Below are 22,203 nucleotides of genomic sequence, written 5' to 3'. Positions count from 1 at the left end.
CGATTTCCCGTTAATTATTCTTTAAGATTAGTTCCACGCATTTGCATCATGTTTCCAATTTATAATTAATTTTTCTTTGAGGTTAGTTTAATGCAATTGCATTCAGTTTCTGATTTTCCGTTAATTTAATCTTTGAATGTTAGTTCAATGCATTTGCATACAGTTTCCGATTTCCCGACAATTATTTTTTTTTATGTTAGTTTGATGTATTTGCATCCAAGTTTTGATTTCTCGTTAATTATTCTTTGAGGTTAGTTTAATACAATTGTATTCATATTATGATTTTCTATTAATTACTTATTAAGATTAGTTTAATGCTTGCATTTGAATCCGTTTCCGATTTCCCATTAAATATTATTTGAGGTTAGTACGATGCATTTGCATCCAATTTTCGGTTCCCTGTTAATTTTTCTTTGACGTTAGTTTCATGCAGTATTATATATATTTTAAAATATTTGTCATTATTAGTTTGCCGTTATTTTATTTTATTTTATTCATTTTCTATTATATATTTTGTAATGTTATTTTTTGTATAATTTAATTTTTCACATGTAATTTGTTTTGGTTTGGTATATAATTTATTTAAGCCCAACATCCACTTTAACTGAATCTCGTTATTCCGCCGAATATGTGTGTGTGTGTGTGTTATAAAATTTGAAATTACATTATAGTGTTTGAAAAAATTATAAACTCATAAATTTAATTTGAATATGTCGTAATTATTGTGGTCGGAATTGTGAATTTTGAAATCCTTAAGTATGAATAAATATCTAAATCTCACAGTGGATGACACATCAAATCGAAAGGGTTTTATTAAGAGAATCGTTTTCGGTGGAAACTATTATTTTTAGCAATTTAGTTTTTTGTCTCATATTTTTTTCGTAATTAGGCAATTAACTATATTGTTTAGGAAAATTTGGAGACTCTGTGAAACTCTATATGTGACTGTTTTTTTCGTAATTAGCTATAGTGTTTAGAAAAAATTAAAGACTCTGTGAAACTCTAGATGAGATTGTTTTAATATTTATATCTTACTTTTTTCGTTATTAGTAATTAAGTTTAGAAAAAACTGGAGTCTCTGCGAGTGCTCCAAAAAATAGATTAGTGAGGGTATAACTATAATATATATCTAAGGATAAAGATATGAACTGACTTGAATGAGTGAGGAGAAGAAAGAGTTTCGGTGGGAGAAAGAGGCTTTGTGGTTTTCTTTGGATCTTTTTTCGCAGTGTTTTAATTCTGTGAGTCTCTTAACTCATTTTTTCTCCTATTTTTTCTTAATTAGTTATGACACGTGGACGCTCTAGAAACGCTTCCTCAATTGAAGAGGTAGAACTATGTAATAAGAATCATAATTATGGAAGTATATTGACTCATCCTGGTGAGGTTTAAGAGAACTTGGTAATAGGAATCGGCCATAAATAGTTTAATATATTTAGAGAATGGAGTATAAGAGTTTTACTAGTAGAATGAAGATGTTGAGTTTAGCTTTACTGCTTTAGTTTGAGACTACTAACTTTTGTCTAAGCTAGTAAGATTTCTCTTAAATTTATGTAATTAGATTTTGAGTGTTGTGAAAATATTGGAGACAAACCACAAAAAATAGAGCCAAGAGGGTATAGCTATAATATATATATAAGGACTAGTGCAACAATCTCAATACAAAAACACAGCATTCAGTTGGGAAGTCAATCTTCAATATGAGCGTTAGTGTAGCACTTCTGTTGGACTATAGCAATTTAGCAGTCAACACGAACTACCCGTGTGTAACGAGAAATCCATACTGGAATTTACAACCAAGAATGGAGATAGGAAGTTGGTTCAAATCTCTGTTCACCAAAAGATTGGTACACCAATATATACACTATCTTCAGAATATCGGTTCACAAAACTTTAACATAGAAGATCAGTCTGTTATACCACTACAAAGGCTATATATCATCAGTAATTTTGATGTTCTGAACCCTACATACAACGGCTACAAGTGACTGAAAAATCTATAACAAGTATACTGGTTACTGTGAAAATTGGATACAATTGTGACTGATCTTAATCATTTTAAATGGAACAGGGAAAAAATATCTTTGCAACTGCAACACTGGCAGCCAACCACATCACTTGGCCGGGCATTATGGAAATGGAGTAATACTGCGGGATCCCATTGCACAGCTGCGGTGGTACACCTCAAAATAGCTACAAATCATCTCTGTTTGCATCTAACTTTTGATAATTGGCTTTAACAAGCCATTTCCTGCAGGAAATTCAACCTTTGGAGGGAAACTGTTTTCAGACGTAACAGTGACTGAACTCACTATCTGAGATGCATCGACCTTATCTTGAACAAGTTTTACAGTGCCATTACTAACAGGTACATGTTGCGTCCCTGATGCTGTTCTACCCTCAGCGTTATCTTGAACAAGTCGTACAGTGCCATTACTAACAGGTAACTGTTGCGTCCCTGATTCTGTTCTAGCCTCAGTCTTGTCTTGAACAATAGGTACAGGATTACCATTAGTAGGAGATACCGTCTGGGTACCTGATTCTGTTCTTGAACCCAATGCAGAATACTGCTTTCCTGCAATTTCAAAGAGAATAATTGCTTTCCTTTTACCTTTTTGATGACAGAAGTAACATTAGGAACATCCAATTATAACAGCCATGAAAGCTACTACAATCGGACATTAGGTAACCTCTAGCGTAGACCAATACTTTGTTATTCATAATGTCTGAAAGATGGATCGGTTCAAACGCATTAAGTCAAACAGAAAATAAGTTCTGGAATACAGGAATGATGTCAACATTAGTGCCCTTAGCAACTAGGCAGGTTGAGGGTAAGCCAAACTTCCAGGGGACCGCTTGCATGAAACTTGTAACATGACACCCAAGCGTCCTTTGCATCTCTTTTCGGTTTTGACCTAACTGATTCATTTTGTCAAAAATTTAAAGCACAATAATCATTAAACAAATGCCTCATCCTGACCACAGGGAAAGTGTAGAAGTTTGTTGGTAGCCTGGTTCAGAGTATCACTTTTATGATTCCAATTTCTCTAATCACAAAACAAAATTAAGTTAATGGACGAAGAAATAGGGAAGGGTTAACTACAAAGGTAATACCAGTGGTTGGTCTGTACGATGGGCTGATTAAACTGGTTAGTGGAACCCATTGTCTATTGTGATTGTGGGTGGTGATGGTCACGGGCAAGTGGTGCATATGTTGGTCATGCAGGACACATGCCAGAAAGATCAACTGCCTGCAATTTCTCAGCTAAGGAAATAAAACTTCTTATATTATTAAGAGATCCAGTTCTGAACAAAAGAATGGATTATCCAACAATAATTTTTTATATCATCATTTATTAATACGCTAACATGTTAAAAGAAAATGGAAGAAGCAAATCCTCAATCTCAGCTATTGGTGCCTGTGGATATGAAATTATGACCTCTCACTAGAAACCGATTCACTCCTACAGTCAATGAATAAAGGATACAAAGCCTGAATGTTAAAGCGTTGGATCATCCAACTCAAAACCAACTACCCAATGTGTGGAGCGGGCCCAGGAATTTATGTGCTAATTAGCTAGCTTTACACACCTGGTGTCGACTATAAATTTTAATCTATATCAGTTGTCGACTATAAATTTCAATCTATATCGTTTCAAAAACTGGATTGACTTCTACTTTCTTACCACTCCAAAAGTCTAGCAAGTCGTCAAAAATAAAGGAACTCAAAAGCTGCACGACAATGTATAGAACTTACCTTTTATAGTTCCACAAGTAACAAGCCTTCGTAAATAATCTCGGAAACCTGTCAAGATAAGCCTTTCTTGCTCGGCATAGATATCTGCCTTGCCCTGCCCATACGGCAAGTGGGGTGGTGTTTTACTGCCATGGCCAAGGGTACCTTTTGGAGATGCAGCTGCCATGAACATCGAATCGTGCTCATCACACATCAGGGCAAGTGTTCCTGGAGACATTGGTATTCCTTTTGGTACGTCGGAACCATCTGATCCAGAATCATCAGTAACCATTTTATCAACCTGGCTTCCACTTGAACGATCCTCAACCAGAGATTTTGAAAGATCAGGTTCTTTCTCCCTGTCCTGAGATGACGAAGGAAAAGAACCTTCAGTCTGGTCTTGCTCCTTTTGTGTTTCTACTGTCTCATTCTTGTCTGGAAATATTAGAAGAAGCAGACTTCACTTTAAAGTCAAAAAATGGTAGAAATGTGTTGAGCAGGGGAGAGAGAAAGAACTGAACATGTACACAGCATATAGTGCAACGTGAATCTAAATGATTGGTAGTTTAAAAGTACAATTCTTTTTTTATTCTTGATAGGTGAAGAAGTAATAAATCACACAATAGCTATCAGCATGTCAAACAAGACCTGCTTGACTGTGGATGCAAATATTTCGGTATCCAAAATTTTGCTGTATTTTGTAATCAATTTTTGCGATCTCTTCAACACACGATTTTAACACTGACATAAAACTTACTCTAAATTATTTATTTGAATTCATAATTATAATGCACGCCCATCTTTATTCCATTTATTTTTCATCTTTATAACATTTACTTTTCTGTGATCTCTTCAAACATGCTTTTAGCATTGACATAGTTGCTTTCTTTCCAAATTAAGGATTTCCAATTCAAATTCTACTGTTACAACTCACTTCCCTCCTGATGAACCAAAACTGGAATTCATAAGACACGTGTAAAAGCAAAATGTCACCAACTACTATTGATAATGACAATTACGATGAGGATAAAAACTACTATTGTATGACAACGTAGCACTTAGCAAAGGAATTACAAATCTAATAGTTGATTCTAGTATGCACTATCAAATTTGACGATATCCGACTAAAATCATATATACAAATATGTCAAATGTGAACAGTATATCCCATCGTAATTCTGATGAACCAGAGATAAGAGTTTGTCAAACATGAACAGTACAGAGAACCAGCAAGCAATGTGACGATACACCTGAATAAATTGAAATGTAAGACTTTTTAGGGCCTTTAACAGTTCTGCCTAGATTGTAAGATAATAAGGCTAAATCGAGATCTTTAGTACTTAAAGAACTACATCTTTAGGAGAGTCGGATTAAAAGAGATGGTATCTTGAAAAGTGCAAAGTTGACAATAAAGAGTTTATAGATGCCATATAAGAAAGATAAACCATGATGAGAGCTTCAGCTCAGTGTTTTATTTTAGATACTAGATGTGGTGCAAAAGTTGCCAAATTGGTTTCAGTGACAAATACATTTCGAGTATCTCATTCATGATAAGACCTATTGCTTTAACTCTTTATGATTTTGTTCTGTTTCGAATCAACATATACCTGAAACGGTCCTGGATGCTTGTCCTGCAAGTACAACCAAAAAAGAGCACAGCTCTTTCACATCTCGCGGCTGAAGAATGTCTGCTAATAAAGACCTTCACCATGACCAGTAGGGTTAGGTAATTCGACAAGCCCATAATAAGCAAACAAAGAAGCATGTTCATATACGGAAAGAAATATATACAGGAGTAGACATGCCTATTACCTGTATGTGAACATTGAAGAACCTAATAATGCAGGGCTCACAACCCGGACAACTGGTATGGATGGCAAAGAAGAAGGCAAAGAGGGTCTTAGATGGTTTTCCTGAAACCGTACAAAAGATAAAATCAAAAGTCAGATCACATGTGGGTGGGCAAAAAAGATTTAAAAAAAAAAACCTCTGGATCCATTCAGATTCCAGATACCAATAGCATGCATCCATGGCAGCTGCTTCACAGCTAATTAATGATTGACATTCTCCTCTTACATATCTATATAAAATAGTTACGCTAGATGCATTGAATATGAAGATCCGATTGGCTGCAGCAACAGAGACAAAGAAACCTACATAATCCCATCCGACCATCGACACTTGATGACGAAACCCAATCACTCTAAACTTGAACCGATTAAAACATGAGTGAGAAACAACTATTTGAATAGTGCCCCTTTAACCCCTTACCTACTTAATAAAGGTTGGCTGCACTCACCAGAAATTTGAGGATCAGATTCAAAAAACATGAACCACTTCCAGCAAGGAGGAAAAAAAAACAGTGAAATGATGGCCGTTTCTCTTGCAGACAAGTTGACTGTAAAAGAAGTTGCTTCGTTTAATAAGGAAGTACCTGTTGGAATTGAGCAATCTTGTTAATGGAGGTATCTTTGGATACAGCCCCAAATAAGAGTTCATTTTTTCTCCTCTTAAATGCTGGTGGGGAACCATAGCCTGAGGATCCAATAGCCCCAGTAATTGCAGCATTGGCTGCTACCTGCTGCATGTATAGACTGTTGCTATGGTCTCCATTTTGGAGAGCCCGTCTCTCTTCACTTGCTTCGAAGTTCTTGCAATCGATGCATCTACAATTGTCAGAGCATAGAATGTTAGCTTGGAAACATTCACAGTACTTCTTGAGGCATCCTGATTTCTTGCAATGACATCCCTTGTTGTGTCTTGCCACCAGTAGAAGCTCCCGTGCTTCATCCTACATTTTTCGGGGATATGGATGTAAGTAAGGGAGACACCAAAATGAGGAATGGACTTCAATGAAGGATATCAATATTAATTAGTTGAAAATGTGTAGAGATTTATTGCATATTCTTCCTTTAATTATGTAATGACATCTACATCGTTTTGCATTCACCAATAGGCCTCTCTGACCCAGCTGTTTATAAACGTTACCCATTCTATATTTGAATATCTCTTAAAAATATGACACAGAAGATGAAGATTCCTCCTATTATTACTTCCTCAATATAATATTAAAACTTAGAGGGAAAAAATTAAAGTTTCCACTTCCCATCATAATTAGATGCAAAAGTACCAATGGCCACTGGACTCTACAAATTTCATACTTAGAACCATAGCCAAATCTTCTGTTCATGTAATTTACCTTATCCTCATAGCAGTTCAGACCTAACTTTGTATTCTTTAGATAAAATTGTTGCTGAAGTTAATTTGGTTTGAATATAATTCTTGGAGTGGTTATAAACTAGGTTACATAGACATGCCATATTTTGAAAAAATTCCGTGTCAGATACGAATCCACATGTCCGTGTTGGACACACAACGGACACATATTGTATGTAATTTACCTCGAATTTTGATACTTTGCCATGTCCAATAAATCGTATCCATGTCCGATACGGACACACCTACCCATGTCAATGTAACCTAGGTTATAAACAAAATTTTAAAAATCAGAAATTTGGAGAACAGTAAAGGTGAATTACCAAAGACGAAGTTCACTAGAATCAAGGAAGTAAAAACTAGTCTAAACAACATTGAGGACTTTGTTGGAAACAATCAAGCAGCAGATTTCACACTTACTAAGAAGTACTTTAAGCATGCACTCTTGAATATATACCCACAAAAGTATCGAGGATCACTCCACCTTGACACTTCTAAACTAAGTCATAAAGTTATAGTACTCTTGCATGCCAAGCTTTAAATCTCTCCACAACAATCAGCAATGGCTAGTACATCAACTCTACAGTAAGATCCACAATATGCTTTGGGCAGGAAGGTGTCTTGAATGTGTTGATGATGTAATAGACGTATCTAGTGGGCCATTTCTTTATTTCTTTATTTTTATTTTAATCAACCATGTCCGCCCATATAATAAATCCCAGCTAGAGTATTTTTGGGTTTAAGGAGGCAAGGTTATTATAAATAGGATAATAGCCTCCTTAATATAGAAGAAGACATGTCGAAGTTCCTTTTGATTTTGTTGTTGTTGTTGTTGTTGAAGAGCAATTTCACAATTGAGAAATTACCAGCAGAGGTTTGGTTTTGGTTTCCTGCAAAAGTGCCAAACCCTAGTTTTCAACAAAAGGGGGGCCAAAGCCTAATTGGCTATAACGTAAAACCTAAAACCCCTTCAAAATATGAAGGGCATAATGATGTAAATCAATTGGCGGAAGCTTCAATCGAATAATAAATCTCAATAATAACAATTTCTTAATAAAACCGATAACTTCATAAGAATAATAATTTTTCAAAAAACACAACCCAACTGACCTGTAAAGGAGACTCCTATTCTATTTATACTAGCCTTCATCCTTTACCTAAAACTCTAGCTGGGTTTTTACTATTGGGCCAACATGGCCATCTAATAAAATAAAGTAAAAAAACCAAAACAAAATAACATGTCTCAATAAGGACACCTAATACGCCTAGTAAATCACATAAATAGGTAAAACCCTTCTTGGGGAAATCATTTTTTGTGCAAAATAACAGATAATAAAAGGAAAAAAGAAACACTAAAATAACCACATGCATAGATAGATTGCTATAGTTATGGAAAACAAAAGCTATAATTTTGTGAGGTTCCCCTATTTTTAGATAACAGTAAAAAAACAGATTCATTTATACTACTGACTTCCGTCCATGCTCTCGTACACTTACAACCAATAAGAGCACAACTCTAGCCAAATCACAAACCCCGACTGCCTGATCCATGTAGGCAGAATAAAGCATTGCAGCTTTATGGATATTCAAAGTTCAAACAATCAAAGTAAACCAGTAATGCTGGACTATGATGAGGTGCCAAGGAAACAACCAATTACCAAACGCTCACTAACTCATAAGACAGAGGAACTAAACAACATACCTTTACTTCCTGAGCTCCACGGGGGCTGCTTGCAATCTTTGGACGAAACGCATTTGGGTTGCGATCCAAAGTAGCTTCTATAGCTTCATGCCTAGCTGCCTCATTCCCGACATTGTTATGACAATTTATACAGTTGCATCTGTCACAGTAAACCCCAGCAGCAAAGCACTCACAGTATCTGACCGTGCATTGCCAATATAAAAAAGATGAGTGACGACATAAAAAAAAACTACAAACTTCAACATCAGCTCAAGATTGCAATGTAAATAAACATATAAAGGAAGTAAGGAACCAAAGTTACATAACTCGTCAGTCCTATAGATTGACATGGTGCACACCCCACAGAAGGAAAAGGTACGTAGCAACGGGGTGGTATGAAATATCCTACAACTTCACAAACCATTGAACATAGCATTTGGCATTGCTGTGGAGCTAGTGGTTATATTCACAGCAAGCCTTTTTTCAGAATGGCTTCAGCTTCTGACCTATCAGTTGCTAAAGTAATAATAAAGTTTCTTACAATACAGACTACAGTAGGTTCATTATAATTTTACAATTACGTGTATCACTCAGAAACTCTCATATGGAAAAGATGTTTTGTAAAAATTAGAGGAGAAGAGTATATTTTGTAGTTTGAGAGAAATAAGTGGATGCTCCAGCCTCTGACTCTCAAAGATTATTTTGATTGGGATTTTTTTGTTCCCGACTGCTGCATATTTTTCCCATATCGATTTAAGGGGCAATTAGGCATGTCAATAGAAGTTTCTGATGAAGTGTTTTTCGCTTGTGTGCACTTCCCAGAGAGGCAGTATACATGGTCTTCCTTCCCACAGATGCATTGTTCTAAGTTACAGGACTCTGAACAGAACGACCATATCATGACAAAAAGACGTATTTGGTAATAAAACTGCATGATTTCTCTCTGAAACCCAATATTTGTCTAATAGACAAACAACATAGTCAGTACACCCACTCCAAACCCCGCAAATAATATCGGTTTTAAGGTGTCAATATGTAACAAACATTGTGGGCAAATTATGATTTTTGGAAACACTGGGAAGATTCACTAATGTAGGAAGAATTCCTTCATACCTCAGAAAGTTACAAAACAGAGAAATACATCCCTTGGAAGTATTATATGATACAATCGTAGAGTGTATATGTTTAATATATTCATGGCAGCATATAAAACATTAATGTAGAAAAGTAGCTAACTATAGAGAAAGTGGGCCAAACTGAAAATTACAATTTCCATGACATGACAAATAACAACTGGAGTGATTGCTAGTTCTACAATTACTAACAACCTGACATACTGAACATACAATTTTCTCTCAAGATCTTCTATTCGGAACAGTAATCACCAGGATACTTATATACTTACAGCTTCAAGCATTTCGAGTTTTTGCAATTGCATTGTTTTGGTTTCTTCGGGGTACCATCTTTTGCATCAACATTTGGTCGTGGACGTGATCTTGGGGAGTCTGGTCTACTGAAAAGAAATAATAAATGTCATGTTATTAATGAAGAAAAGAAACACTTATGCTTATGTGGACGGCAAGCTAAGTACTTGATGCATATAACCCATATCAAGATAATTAGAGTAAATCATACTTTTTTGTTCAACTTTCCATCCATAGATGATGCATACTAAACACTTACCATATTTCCGAAACCTAAGAAAATTAATATTCTCTATTCTATATGATAATCTTCCAACTTGACGCATAAAAGGAAGATGAAAAGAATCTGTATATTGCAGCCTAAGAAACCGTTTAAGTCTTAGATCGTGATTTTCAGAAAACGTTTTAAACTTAATAGCCTACATACAGAAATTTACTCTTCATAGCTTATACCCTTACTATTTTTTTAGTAACCCAATGTAAAAAAAAATTAACAATACAGAGAGAAAAAAAGACTTTTTTACCACATCAAATAAGCTGATTGAGCTGATTACTCAATTAACTATACATAAATCTTATAAACAACAACTCACAGAACTGGCAATGAACGAGAACCCAAAAGCAATTCTTGATTATGCTGCTGTTGTAATAGTGGAGTTGGTTTCTGTTTCAGGTTTTCCACCACCCCATTTGTTGTTCCACCACCAAACAACTGCCTCACCAACTTCCTCTGAGGAAAATCTAACGCCACCGTCTCATTTTTTGGCGGGAAATCATCCCCTTTACTTTGCTCCATCTCTTTCTCTCCTTTTAAAGAAAATTCAAAACCTTTTCAGATCAAGAAACGAAAAAAGTGAGACGTGGGGAAGAAAGGAGGCTTGGGATAAAATGGACGGTTAGATGAGAGTAGATGTGGAAGGAAATGAATTAACGGATGAAATTCATAGGGGTATGGATGCTGAGTTGTGGGCCGTTTGATTTACGATAGATATTAAAGAGAGAGAGAGTAGAAAGGGTGATTGGGATTTTGTCTTTTTCGTATTTGAGATAAATAGAATATAAATTTGGCGCTAAAATAAAGGTGGCTTGGATTGGGATTGTTTTCTGTACGGGCCGAGGTCTCAAAAAATGCTCGATACTTCATCGAAACCGTATCCATTTTAAACAAAACTTACACATTCTTCTAAAATTACAGATAAACGAAATATCTACACAACGACTCCATGTCTCCATGAAACAGACTATGGAAAACACCTCGTTACAGCAGGTGAAATAGCGAGAAAATGACAGATTCTCGGAGAGAACAGTAATGTTTGAAACATTAAACGTCAGCCAATATAGAAGAATGACAGATTCTCGGAGAGAACAGTAATGTTTGACATCTCATCACTCTACAGTCTACAGGTTTACAATTCTACAACATACATCCGCAGGATCTGAAATGAAAACTCATAATCTAAACTGCAATTCTCATGCAGGGGAACTCAGTATGAAGCACTATAGCTAAATAAAACGAAACTACCTTATCAGATTCTAAAAATGTCCCTCCTCCCAACTTAGACCATCCATTCATGAAGCTAGTATGGGTGGCCATCAAAGCGGTCTCTTGGCAAACCCCAGCGAGGGCCTCTCCCTCTATCCACATAAGAATCCTGGCGCTGATCTTTAAGTGGTCCACCCATCATAGGTGATCTACTCCTCTCCCTCACTTGATGTGCCCAGCGGTCACGAGATGGTAGAGCTTGAGGTGGGGGAGACAGAGGTTGCCTTTCGTTCCTCGCATCATATGCCCGTCTTCCATTGAAGAAACCGTCTCTCCCACGCTCTCTCTCCCCCCAATCAGGTGGCACAGGCCTATCAAACCTCTCCATTTCTCTGAAATCTTCTTCAGGGTACTCTTGTCTATCCCTTCGAATGTGGGGATCAGGAAACCTTCCTCCATGCCTGATATGTGGTGGGCCATCCCTGAATTCTCTAGGACCACCTCTGCCCCACCCACCACGAGGTGGAGACCTATACCCATTTAATCCCCCCCTAACAGGAGAGCGATCCAATGGATGGCCAGAGAAGCGTGGTGGGCCCAGATAGTTCCTTCGAGGACTGCCGCCAGCTCCAAGACGAGGCCTGTTGCATTTGTTGCAGTACTCTCGTCGCGCAAAATTCAAGTTGCCACATCTGAAACATAATGTGAATGAGAAATCAGATAAATAAAGACATACAAACCCAGGCTAAGTTCATATCACTACAACAAGGATAAAAAGGGATAAAGAAACCAAAATATTATGCTAATAGATAATAACTAAAAATATAGTAGATAAAGTGATAAACAAGAGTAATAACTATACTGTATAGATTCAGGTTTATAAGGTGGGCGGGGGGGGGGGACAATAGAGCATTAACTGATATGTAACTAACCCTTCTTCTGAACAACAATGACGAGGTACATTCCAGACAAAGAATAGCTAGTTGGTTCACTTACGAGAGAGCTGGACAGACCCAATCTCCATCTCTTGGAGCTACATTTGCACTGTTCCTGGTCATACCATCATTCCTGAATGACCCACGGCCAAACCCACGCACATTAAAATCTCTTCCATAAGACCTGCCACCACCCCTTCCTCTACCATAAGGCGGTGAAAAATCTCGAAATCTGCCAGAACCTCTCCCACCCCCAAAACCACGGCCACCATGTGGACGGCTAGAGGTGTCAAAGTCAGACCTATAACGATCATCCAGCTTCCTTTGATGCAAAGGAGAAACAGAACCTGCACACATGGCATGAGGACCACTTGAAATGTCAAAATCAGACCTGCAATGATTGTCTAACTTCCTACGGCGTAAATGAGAAACAGAACCTGCATGCATCACATGTTGATCGATTGAACCGTCGAAGTCAGGCCTATAACGGTCATCCACCTTCCCATGATGCAAAGGAGAAATGGAACCTGCATGCATAACACGTGGACCACTTGAGTTTTCAAAGTCAGACCTGTATCGATCATCCAGCTTCCTATGGCGCATGGGTGAAACAGACCCTGTGCGCATCATATGACCTGTAAAGGTTGTCATAAAAGTCTTGAAATTAGTAAAATCGCAATCCAAAATAAGTAAAAGGCAAGTAAAAATACAATTACATAAGTTGATTTCCAAGGGCCCAAAAAGTTACAATGAAATCTACCTGAGTCAATTGGCCTCCCACTCCACACAGGGCATGAGTAAAAGATACACAAGAAGTTAGAGCGGAAGATTGTAACAAGCTCACACAACAACAGCCCGTACCATTTACTTTCAAATATATAACATATAAACACAACTGCATATAGAAAAACAGTCTCGCACAGCCATCCATACTTACCACAGTTACAAAAGACGTCAATGCCAAAAAATACACAAAGTTTCTAGTGCAAGAGACGCATCCATTAATCCCAAAACATAAGCAAATTTTACGCCCTACAAATCTTTGCACTTCGTCCAAATCTAAGCTTCCAAATAAAGTAAGCCTTCGCTCAAACTTTGTCGTTGGATCTTAAACTCCATTACTTTGGTATCCCCTATGAGATACTAGTACCTAAAATCCAATGAGGACCCAATGCTTAAAACATTTTTCGCACATTTGTTTATACAACTTCCTTCATGCAAGAGACAAACTAACAGGGTCAACATATACAACTTAATGGAAATATGAAGCCAACATTATGGACATCGCCTTTTGCATCTCCTGCCCAAAAATGACTACCCAAAGCTAAAAAAACAACAATAACCAGAAACCTATAATATCACGAAAATTCCATAAGAGCTGGCAATAACAATATAAGCATCTCTAGCACCAGATACTAGCATAATCTCTCAATATGTAGACTCGTGTAAAGGGGATAAGATGCCCAACACTCGACCAGCCAATGACATTTCTAAAGAACCATATACAAAACCGATGGTAAACCACAAAAGTTCCAGAAGAGATGGCGATAACTTTAGCATCTCACAACTTCACAGATTTATGACTCACTCTGTCTTCTTAAACTGGAATCCGTGATATAATTAGAATACTTCTGCAACAACCCATTTATTGGCTCCCCCGTGATGAGTTTATTACTTTTTCCACCATCAAGCGGAACAAAAAAATTATAGCCAAAAAACTAACAAATCAAATTAGAAACTGATAGAGTGATAGCAAACAACCCTGCAATCCAACCGATAACAAGCTCCACATAAGTGGTTGCCACCGCGGTTCTCAATTTCACCATCTAAAACTTCAAGCCAAGAAATTCAACATTCGCATACATAGGGGTGCAAAACTTGAAATTAATAGCTTGAAGAGTTGCTGGCCGAGATCAACTTCAAACCATCCCTATCAGCTTCACCCACCAATGAAACATCCCATATCTTCAAGAACGTAAAGAAACTCTATGACACCCTAAAACTTTCAGATAATTCTGTAAACTAATCTAGCCCATCAAGTTAAATGCCATTGAAGAAATTTCTTTTTCCATGCTATCCATTTAACGATAGAGCTGTTCCAAAACCTAGACATATCTCTTTGAAAGAACTAAATACACATGGGGTGGTACATGGAGCTGAGCATGATTACCAATCCAACCCCACAGTCCAACTGTACCCGGCATTCCAAACCCACCAGTAATTCTTGTGTCAGCCAAAGATTTACATACTTCTTTCAAGGTATTGCTGCCACTAAACGCTCATAAATTGTGAACCAAAACCCTTACTAACGATTCCAGTATACCCCTTTCCTGTTAAGCTCCAAAATCAAAACCATTTCGTTAAACGGCAATTTTCACATTACCACCATCTTTCCTGAATAGCCAGATTTGTGCCCCAAGCAACTTTAAAATCTGTAACAGACAACAAGAAAGTACATTCTCAATCTGGCATCTTCTTAGTTCAAGGAGGTAGCCTGTATACTCAGCATGCAACAGCATAGGCCAAAAGTCATCAAACAAACAGCATCATCTAAGATAACCAGCAGAAACTCATCAAAAGAACTACATATAAGCACATATTATGACGAAAAGATCCCGTTGTTAGGGAAACTGATTCCCAAACAAAGCAATCAACAATTTTTATAGACAATTGCGAAATTTTCAATTAGATTAACCAAGACTTTGGAGATATCTTAGTAGCATCCAAAACAGGGAGAGGGAGAGGGGGTGTTTCTAGAGGAGTGAACACACACAATAAAAACCAACAACTCGGATAAAACACTTTGGCACCGACCAAAGGATTGGTAAGAAGAAGAATAATACAAATATGACGTCAACTGGCATGGCAAGAGAAATAAGCAAAATGGCCCTTAACACGTGCTGTAGGCTTGTATTATTGTAAACAAAGTAAATGTAGACAAGGATCCATGTTGATAGTTATGGCTCTCTTAATTGCCAGTTTAACGAAAATGGTGTAGAAGCCAAAGGAAAATTGAAAAAAACAGGGAAGTCTCATTTAAATCTCTGAAACGATGAAAAATGCATTGCTACATTGAAAGTATATTCATTTATATTTTGGACATCTGATTCCAACAAATTGATAATTAAATCCATCCGTAGCCTACAAGGACAAATTCCAGAACATAAAATATATATCATAAGTAAAAAAAGTCCTTACTTTTATTTAAATAGACAAACCCCATAAATGTTTTAATATAAAAGAGTAAAAACCGAACCTGAGGAATCATTGTAACGGTCAGAGCGAGAATAAGGAGGGGGATCTGGTCGAACCTCACCAGGTTCATAATCGCTACAGCCACCCCCGCTATCAGATGGACGAACCACTAGGCTACTCAAATGGTATTGAGGTGCCGGTGGCGATTCTTCTTCCATTTTTTTTTTTTTAATAATAATAATAATTTTGTGTTTCGGTTATAAACCCTAAAAAATATGTACTGGCAGTCTGTCACGAAATAATAACGTCCATCCACTGTTAATAAGTCATTGAGATGCGTATAACGTCGATATTTGTGTTGAGACTAATTTTATGTATTTCACACGTGTACTTTCCGAGGACTAGGAATTTTAGATTTTTAGCTCAAGCCAAACCCAGCCAAAGACATTATTTTCACACCATACCCCATCTTCTTCTTCCTCCTCTTGCCTTCTCTCTTTTCATTTTTTTTTCTCGGCTTGGCTTAAGTCAATACGCAACAAAAACTTACTCCTTGTCATTGGATTTATAATCATCTCATCTCGTGCTTCCTAATTTTTTATCCTTAGATATATATTATAGCTCTATCCTCTTGGCTCTATTTTCTTAGCGCTCACAGAGTCTCCAATTTTTCCAAAACTCTAAAGCTAATTCCGAAAAAGAAGGAATACTAAAGTAGATTTTTTCGTTCGTATTCACCACACTCTCCAAAACTACTGAAACACAATCTCATAAACACAATCTCTTGGCTCTATTTTCTTAGCGCTCACAGAATCAAACAAAACTCTAAACTAATTCAAGGAATACTAAAGTAGATCTTTTCGTTAGTATTCACCAAAGACATGAAACCATGTTCAACACGAACCCATTGTTTCGCCTCTCGCAAAAGACATGCCATGTTCATCTGTTTTAGTTACTCGCGGCTTATTGGGAAGATTGATACCAAATGTGTTTAGTAATGATGAAGAGAGTGTGTAGAGACAGAGGTTTCAATTTCCTATTTAGGGTATTAAGAAAGTGACCGAGGATGAAAAGAAAGAAATTTACTTCAAATGAGTTTTAGACTTTGGTGTTTCTTGATTGCTGAGTTATTGTTATCTGAACCCACATGGAATGATGATGGAGATAATGATTCCTGTTGCAAAAACTAGAATTAACAGTCTTAAGAAGTTAGAATCCATTATCTGGTCCCTTCTAACATCGATTGATATGAATATTGATCTGAAGCACGTTTGTGGCTGTGCAACACGAAAGACTCAAGCTCATAATTTGAGTTCAATCACACCTCAAGCTCAATGCAAAGTGTTTTTGAAGCTATTAAGGACTAAACCGATAAGGACTCGAGAACTCTACAACCGGGTACAGAGATCATCTCTGTAACCGTGTTATCTCGTCATTGATCCGAATCTGAGATGTGTGTGTGTGCCTCGATACCTGTGTGTGTGCTCCGAGATGTGTGTGTGGTATATAAATTGATCTCTGTACCCGGTTATATAGGAACCGGTCTCAACCGAGAATAAGGAAGATACATGGAATAAGGAAGATAATAGCTAATAAAAGCTATATACTACAGTAGAGGTTCTTTAAAGACAAGTCATGTTTACACCTTATGCCTTTTTTTTAATCTATGCTTTTGTCATTGCCTACATTTGTGCCCATGTGCCCCACTGAGTAAATGAATAATGGATTGCAAAGACATATCATAACAAAGTGGACGGGAGGATTGCTTGATGTACGTAGCTTCTAGACTGAGGCGACAATTCAACTTTTGATTCAAATAGACAAATGAAACACATTGCCATGGCATCCGATCCCTTGGTAGTTCAAAGTCGTCAAAGTCGTCAATGTCATCATTGGCATGTGTGGTTATGTCTTTACAAAATTCCTATTAGGAAACTCATACATTAATTAATTAGCAAGATACTCGCGCAAAAGACGAGGTAGAACACGCCAACTCCACACTGGATTTGATTGAGGAGTGATAACACCATCAGGTTTTTAAATTTCAAATTGACTTATTTCCATTTGTTTGGTTAGGAGCAGAAACTATTCATGTCTCTAAGGTTTCTCTTCTTCCTTCATTATTATTTTAATGTTGGCAGGTTATTGGTTAAGTATCTTTGAGGGATTGTAGTAGATAATATGTTATTGGATAGTTTCAATCATCAGTAAGTAAAATATATGGTCTTCTTTTCCTCTACAATCACCAAGGATCAGCCCGAAGAATAGTGTACAATTCTAGACCTTTATATATATAGCTTCAAAAACATCGATTGAAACAGCTTGCTTTAGAGTTTTAGAAGTACACTTGATATGGTAACAATTCCTTTTCTTTTTTTGCGGAATGAAATTTCTTTCTCTATCGCTTCTTTTTCATTTGAGCATATTACTCAACGTCTGATGAGTTGTGAGATGATCCTTGGGTGGTTCTGTTACAATGCAGATCTCTTGGGTGGCTCTCAGTTGACTAAGCAGTAACTCGACTAAGAGAACTTAGAGAACATGAAGAGTATCTGTGTGACCCGGCTAAAGGATGAATTTGGCATTCAGGCCTTTCTCTTTCACTTTCATCAAATTGATGAATAGGGTTAGATATAAATTAGATGAGATCGCATTTGTGATTAATTGACATGCTCATACACATGAGAAAGTGCAATTTCTTTTTTCAATGGTTACTTCATATCTAATACTGTTTTCAAGGTTTTAATTTTTTTCAACGGTTAGTGGTTACTTGATATCTAATACCATTTGCAAGGTGTGTATAAGTAGACTGCTTCCAATTGAAAATTCCAATATCCACGTACTGTGGGCTTAAACATTCTTTGGTTCCATTAAGATTGTATGCACCATGGGCTTTATTTGAAATGGATGTTGAGCTTAAAAAAATTATAGACCAAACCAAATTAAAGTATATAAAAAAAATATATGACAAACTATATAAAATTAAAATTAAAAATAACAAACACATAATGCATTTCACAAGTTAACCACACTAACAAACTAAGTAACAAAACTAAATCAAATAAGATGTGGAAAATTAAATTATTTGAAAAACAACATCATCATAAAATGTATAATAGAAATTGGAACAAAAAATATGGCAAAGTGTTACACACAATAACAACAAACTAAACATGTTGAGTTAAATGGTAAATTTAGTAGTATCATCAACCAAACTAACGATGATGAAACCTTTTTAGTATGGTATTTAATTCTTTTAGTTTTATTTAAATTGTGTTGTAGGCTTAACTACAATACTCAATCATGGGTTTCAAAATAGGTACAGGTAGGGCTGTCAATGGGTTTCGATAACCCGATAATCGATCCGAACCAAACCGATAAAAAATGGTTTGGGTTTTGATAATTTAGTTTGCCCTCTACCGACCCGAAATCAAACCGAACCGATAAGATATTGGTTTGGTTTGGGTTTGCCCTCCACCAAACCAATATGAACCCGAACCGATAAGATAGCATTTTAGTAATATTTATGATTAATTTTGTATATGTTTATCAATTGTGTGGTTAAAATTAATTAATTTAATTTAAAATTTAATTGATTTTATAGTTTTTGGTTCGGGTCGGTTCGGGTTTGATTTGCAATATATCTTATCAGTTCGGTTTGCAATATATCTTATCGGTTCGGTTCGGTTCGGTTCGATTTCAGATTAAACATAATATTATCGGTTCGGTTTGGTTTCGGGTTCCCAATTTTCTTATCAGTTTGGGTTCGGATTTTTCAAAACCCGACCCAAACCGATCTATTGACAGCCCTAGATATAGGGAAATATAAAAGTTTGAAAAAGATTAACGGTATATTAACTATAGTACTAAAATCGAAGAGATACCTTTAATTTTAGGATTTATGTTCTATAACAATATCATGTAACGGCACCCGTCCGTAGGATTGGTTTCCTTACCTAAATCATACACTTCAATATTTCAAAATTTGAATCTTTAATTAAGTTACAATCTATCAAAGACTACTCAAACTATTTTGATAGTTAAACTATTGCGAGAATTTGTTAGGTTCACCAATAACAAACATCATCCTTGAAACTATATACAAATTTATTGAACGAACCTCAAAAATTAATTAATATAATTTTGGAAACTAAATGCAAATGCATCGAACTAACTTTATAAAATAATTTACCGAAAATCATAAATTGAATGCAAATGTATTGAACTAATCTCAAAAAATAATTAACGGGAAATCAGAAACTAGATGCAAATGCATTGAACATCAAACTAACCTAAAAAAATAAAAAATAAAAATCGACGGGAAATAAAAAATTAAATGCAACCTAAAAATAAATTAACGGTAAATAAGAAAATACATTGAACTAACCTCTAAAAAATAATTAACGATAAATCAGAAACTAGATGCAAATACATCGATCTAACCTCAAAAAATAATTAACGGGAACTTGAAAATTGGATGTAACTGCATATAAGTAACCTCAAAAAATAAAAAACCATAAATCAGAAACTGGATGCAACTACATAGAACTAATCTCAAAGAATAGTTAATTGGAAATTGGAAACCTGAAGTTGAAAGGTTTTATCAAAAGTGAATTATTATTTTTTAATGGAGAGTGAGATTTTCACGTTATAAGAAATTTGGATGAGCAATCAATATAATATTAATATATAATAGTTCTGCATAGTTGAAAATATTTTTCAGAATAATTAATATAACAATACCCGTTCGTAGATAATTTTTGAAGATTCAACATAGTAAGTCATGCATAATTTAAAGAATAATTAACGGAAAATTGGAAATTGGATAATCTTCGATGATCCCACATAGTAAATCAAGCATAATTTATTTTTATGTCATGTTTACAAGGACACTACAGATGGATCAATAGAAGTTGGTATTACACACTACATTGGATAATTAAAAGGAAATCGGAAACTCGATTCAAATACATAACTGAGCTCAAAAAGTAATTAACGGAAAATCGGAAACTTTATGCAAATATAATAAACTAAACTCAAAAAGTAATTAACTAGATATCAGAAATTTGATGCAACTGTATTAAACTAACGTCATAGAATAACTAACATGAAATTTGAAATTTGATGCAAATCCTTGAAAAATATTTAATGATAAATCAGAAATAGTATGTAAATGCATCAAACAAACCTCAAATAATAATTAACGGGAAACCTGAAACTGGATGCAAATGCATTGAACTAACATCAAAAAATAATTAACATAAAATCAAAAACCAAATGCAACTGCATTGAACTAACCTCATAGAATAATTTGTGGGAAATCGGAAACTAAATGCGCGCAAATGCATGGAAATAACCTCCAAGAATAGTTAATGGGAAATAAAAAAAACCAGATGTAATTGCATCGAACTAACCTCAAAGTATAAATAATCATAAACTAAATGCAGATGTATTGAACTAACCTTAAAGAGTTATTAACGGGAAATCGGAAACTGGATGCAAATGCAATGAACTAATCTCAAATACTAATTAATGAAACATCGAAAAATGAATGAAACTGCACTGAACTAAACTAAATGAATAATTAACTGGAAATTATAAATTTGATGTAACTGCATTAAAATATCATTAAAAAATAATTAACGAAAAATCAGAAACTTGATGCAAATGCATTGAACTAATCTCAAAGAACAATTAATAGAAAATTAAAAATTGGATGCAATTGCATTGAACTAACTTCAAAGAATAATTAACGAAAAATCAGAAATTGGATGCAACTGCATTAAACTAAAATCAGAGATTAATTAGCGAAAAATCATAAAGTTGACGCAATTGTACTGATCTAACCTCAAATAATAATTAACGGGAAATTGGAAACTAGATGCAACTACATTGAACTAACTTCAAAGAGTAATTAATGAAAAATTAGAAACTTGATGCAAATGCATTGAACTAATAACCCTGAAACATATTTGTATTATATGTAAGGAAATAGAATGTCTCGACAAATATAATATTGCATTTTAAGTAGTGTTTATCATAATTCTTTTATTATGATTGAGAATGTCTTGCTATTCAAGTAGCTTCAATATTATCTTCGCTACATTGGGCATTCTCATAAAACTTCAATCAAACTTCAATTATTAAACCTAACAACAACAAAAAGAAGTCGATGAGTTTTATCAAGGTTTGGTGTTTCCTTTTTATAGAGAGTGGTGTAAAAATTTTAAATAAATGATTAATATAATTTTTATATCTCATAGTTATGCATAGTTGCTAATATTTTTTAGAATAATTTAATATAACGACACCCGTTCGTAAGACGGGTTCGAAAACTAGTATATATATTATAGCTATACCATCTTCAATTGAGGAATCGTTTTTTAGAGTGTCCACGTGTCATGGCTAATTAAAAAAAAGTATAAGATAAAATAGAAAATAAATATTTATCTTTATCCTTACATCTTTTATATATATATATATATATATATATATATATATATATATATATATATATATATATATATATATAT

At 35.3% G+C, this 22,203-nt stretch overlaps 2 protein-coding genes across 5 annotated transcripts; both read right to left on the bottom strand.

The window, feature by feature from the left end:
• Positions 1-1,816: 1,816 nt before the first annotated feature.
• Positions 1,817-11,249, bottom strand: LOC147511337 (protein tesmin/TSO1-like CXC 5). Of its 3 annotated transcripts, none has more exons than XM_086603051.1 (8): positions 10,651-11,249; positions 10,039-10,146; positions 8,655-8,832; positions 6,171-6,527; positions 5,549-5,649; positions 5,344-5,438; positions 3,758-4,171; positions 1,817-2,575 (listed from the first exon to the last, which is right to left on the bottom strand). In XM_086603051.1, the coding sequence occupies exons 1-8, from the start codon at positions 10,851-10,853 to the stop codon at positions 2,217-2,219; spliced, it is 1,815 nt and encodes a 604-aa protein (XP_086459177.1). In that variant the 5' UTR covers positions 10,854-11,249; the 3' UTR covers positions 1,817-2,216. The 3 variants fall into 3 exon arrangements, with proteins under 3 accessions (XP_086459177.1, XP_086459178.1, XP_086459179.1); XM_086603052.1 differs by having other exon boundaries at positions 10,039-10,143; positions 10,651-11,164; XM_086603053.1 differs by lacking the exon at positions 1,817-2,575 and adding an exon at positions 2,613-3,251.
• A 105-nt stretch (positions 11,250-11,354) lies between these two features.
• On the bottom strand, positions 11,355-17,882 carry LOC147511336 (RNA-binding protein-like protein). Of its 2 annotated transcripts, XM_086603054.1 has the most exons (5): positions 16,559-17,882; positions 15,732-16,451; positions 12,913-13,110; positions 12,537-12,822; positions 11,355-12,232 (listed from the first exon to the last, which is right to left on the bottom strand). In XM_086603054.1, the coding sequence occupies exons 2-5, from the start codon at positions 15,886-15,888 to the stop codon at positions 11,635-11,637; spliced, it is 1,239 nt and encodes a 412-aa protein (XP_086459180.1). In that variant the 5' UTR covers positions 15,889-16,451; positions 16,559-17,882; the 3' UTR covers positions 11,355-11,634. The 2 variants fall into 2 exon arrangements, with proteins under 2 accessions (XP_086459180.1, XP_086459181.1); XM_086603055.1 differs by lacking the exons at positions 15,732-16,451; positions 16,559-17,882 and adding an exon at positions 13,236-15,541.
• Positions 17,883-22,203: the final 4,321 nt, after the last annotated feature.

This window comes from Coptis chinensis, chromosome 3, assembly GCF_015680905.1.
Source record: "Coptis chinensis isolate HL-2020 chromosome 3, ASM1568090v1, whole genome shotgun sequence".
Lineage (NCBI taxonomy): Eukaryota > Viridiplantae > Streptophyta > Magnoliopsida > Ranunculales > Ranunculaceae > Coptis > Coptis chinensis.
This window is presented reverse-complemented; position numbering and strand designations above follow the sequence as displayed.

Excerpts from the sequence above, each read along its gene's own strand:
- LOC147511337 (XM_086603051.1), bottom strand. The coding sequence starts at position 10,853 with ATGGAGCAAAGTAAAGGGGATGATTTCCCGCCAAAAAATGAGACGGTG. Across the intron at positions 8,833-10,038 it reads AACTCGAAATGCTTGAAGCT|ATACTGTGAGTGCTTTGCTG; the intron begins GTAAGTATATAA and ends ATGCACGGTCAG. Across the intron at positions 5,439-5,548 it reads TCTTCAATGTTCACATACAG|GTCTTTATTAGCAGACATTC; the intron begins GTAATAGGCATG and ends GTCATGGTGAAG.
- LOC147511336 (XM_086603054.1), bottom strand. The coding sequence starts at position 15,888 with ATGGAAGAAGAATCGCCACCGGCACCTCAATACCATTTGAGTAGCCTA. Across the intron at positions 13,111-15,731 it reads CCGTTACAATGATTCCTCAG|GTCATATGATGCGCACAGGG; the intron begins GTTCGGTTTTTA and ends CAACCTTTACAG. Across the intron at positions 12,823-12,912 it reads TCAACATGTGATGCATGCAG|GTTCTGTTTCTCCTTTGCAT; the intron begins GTTCTGTTTCTC and ends CCATGTGTGCAG.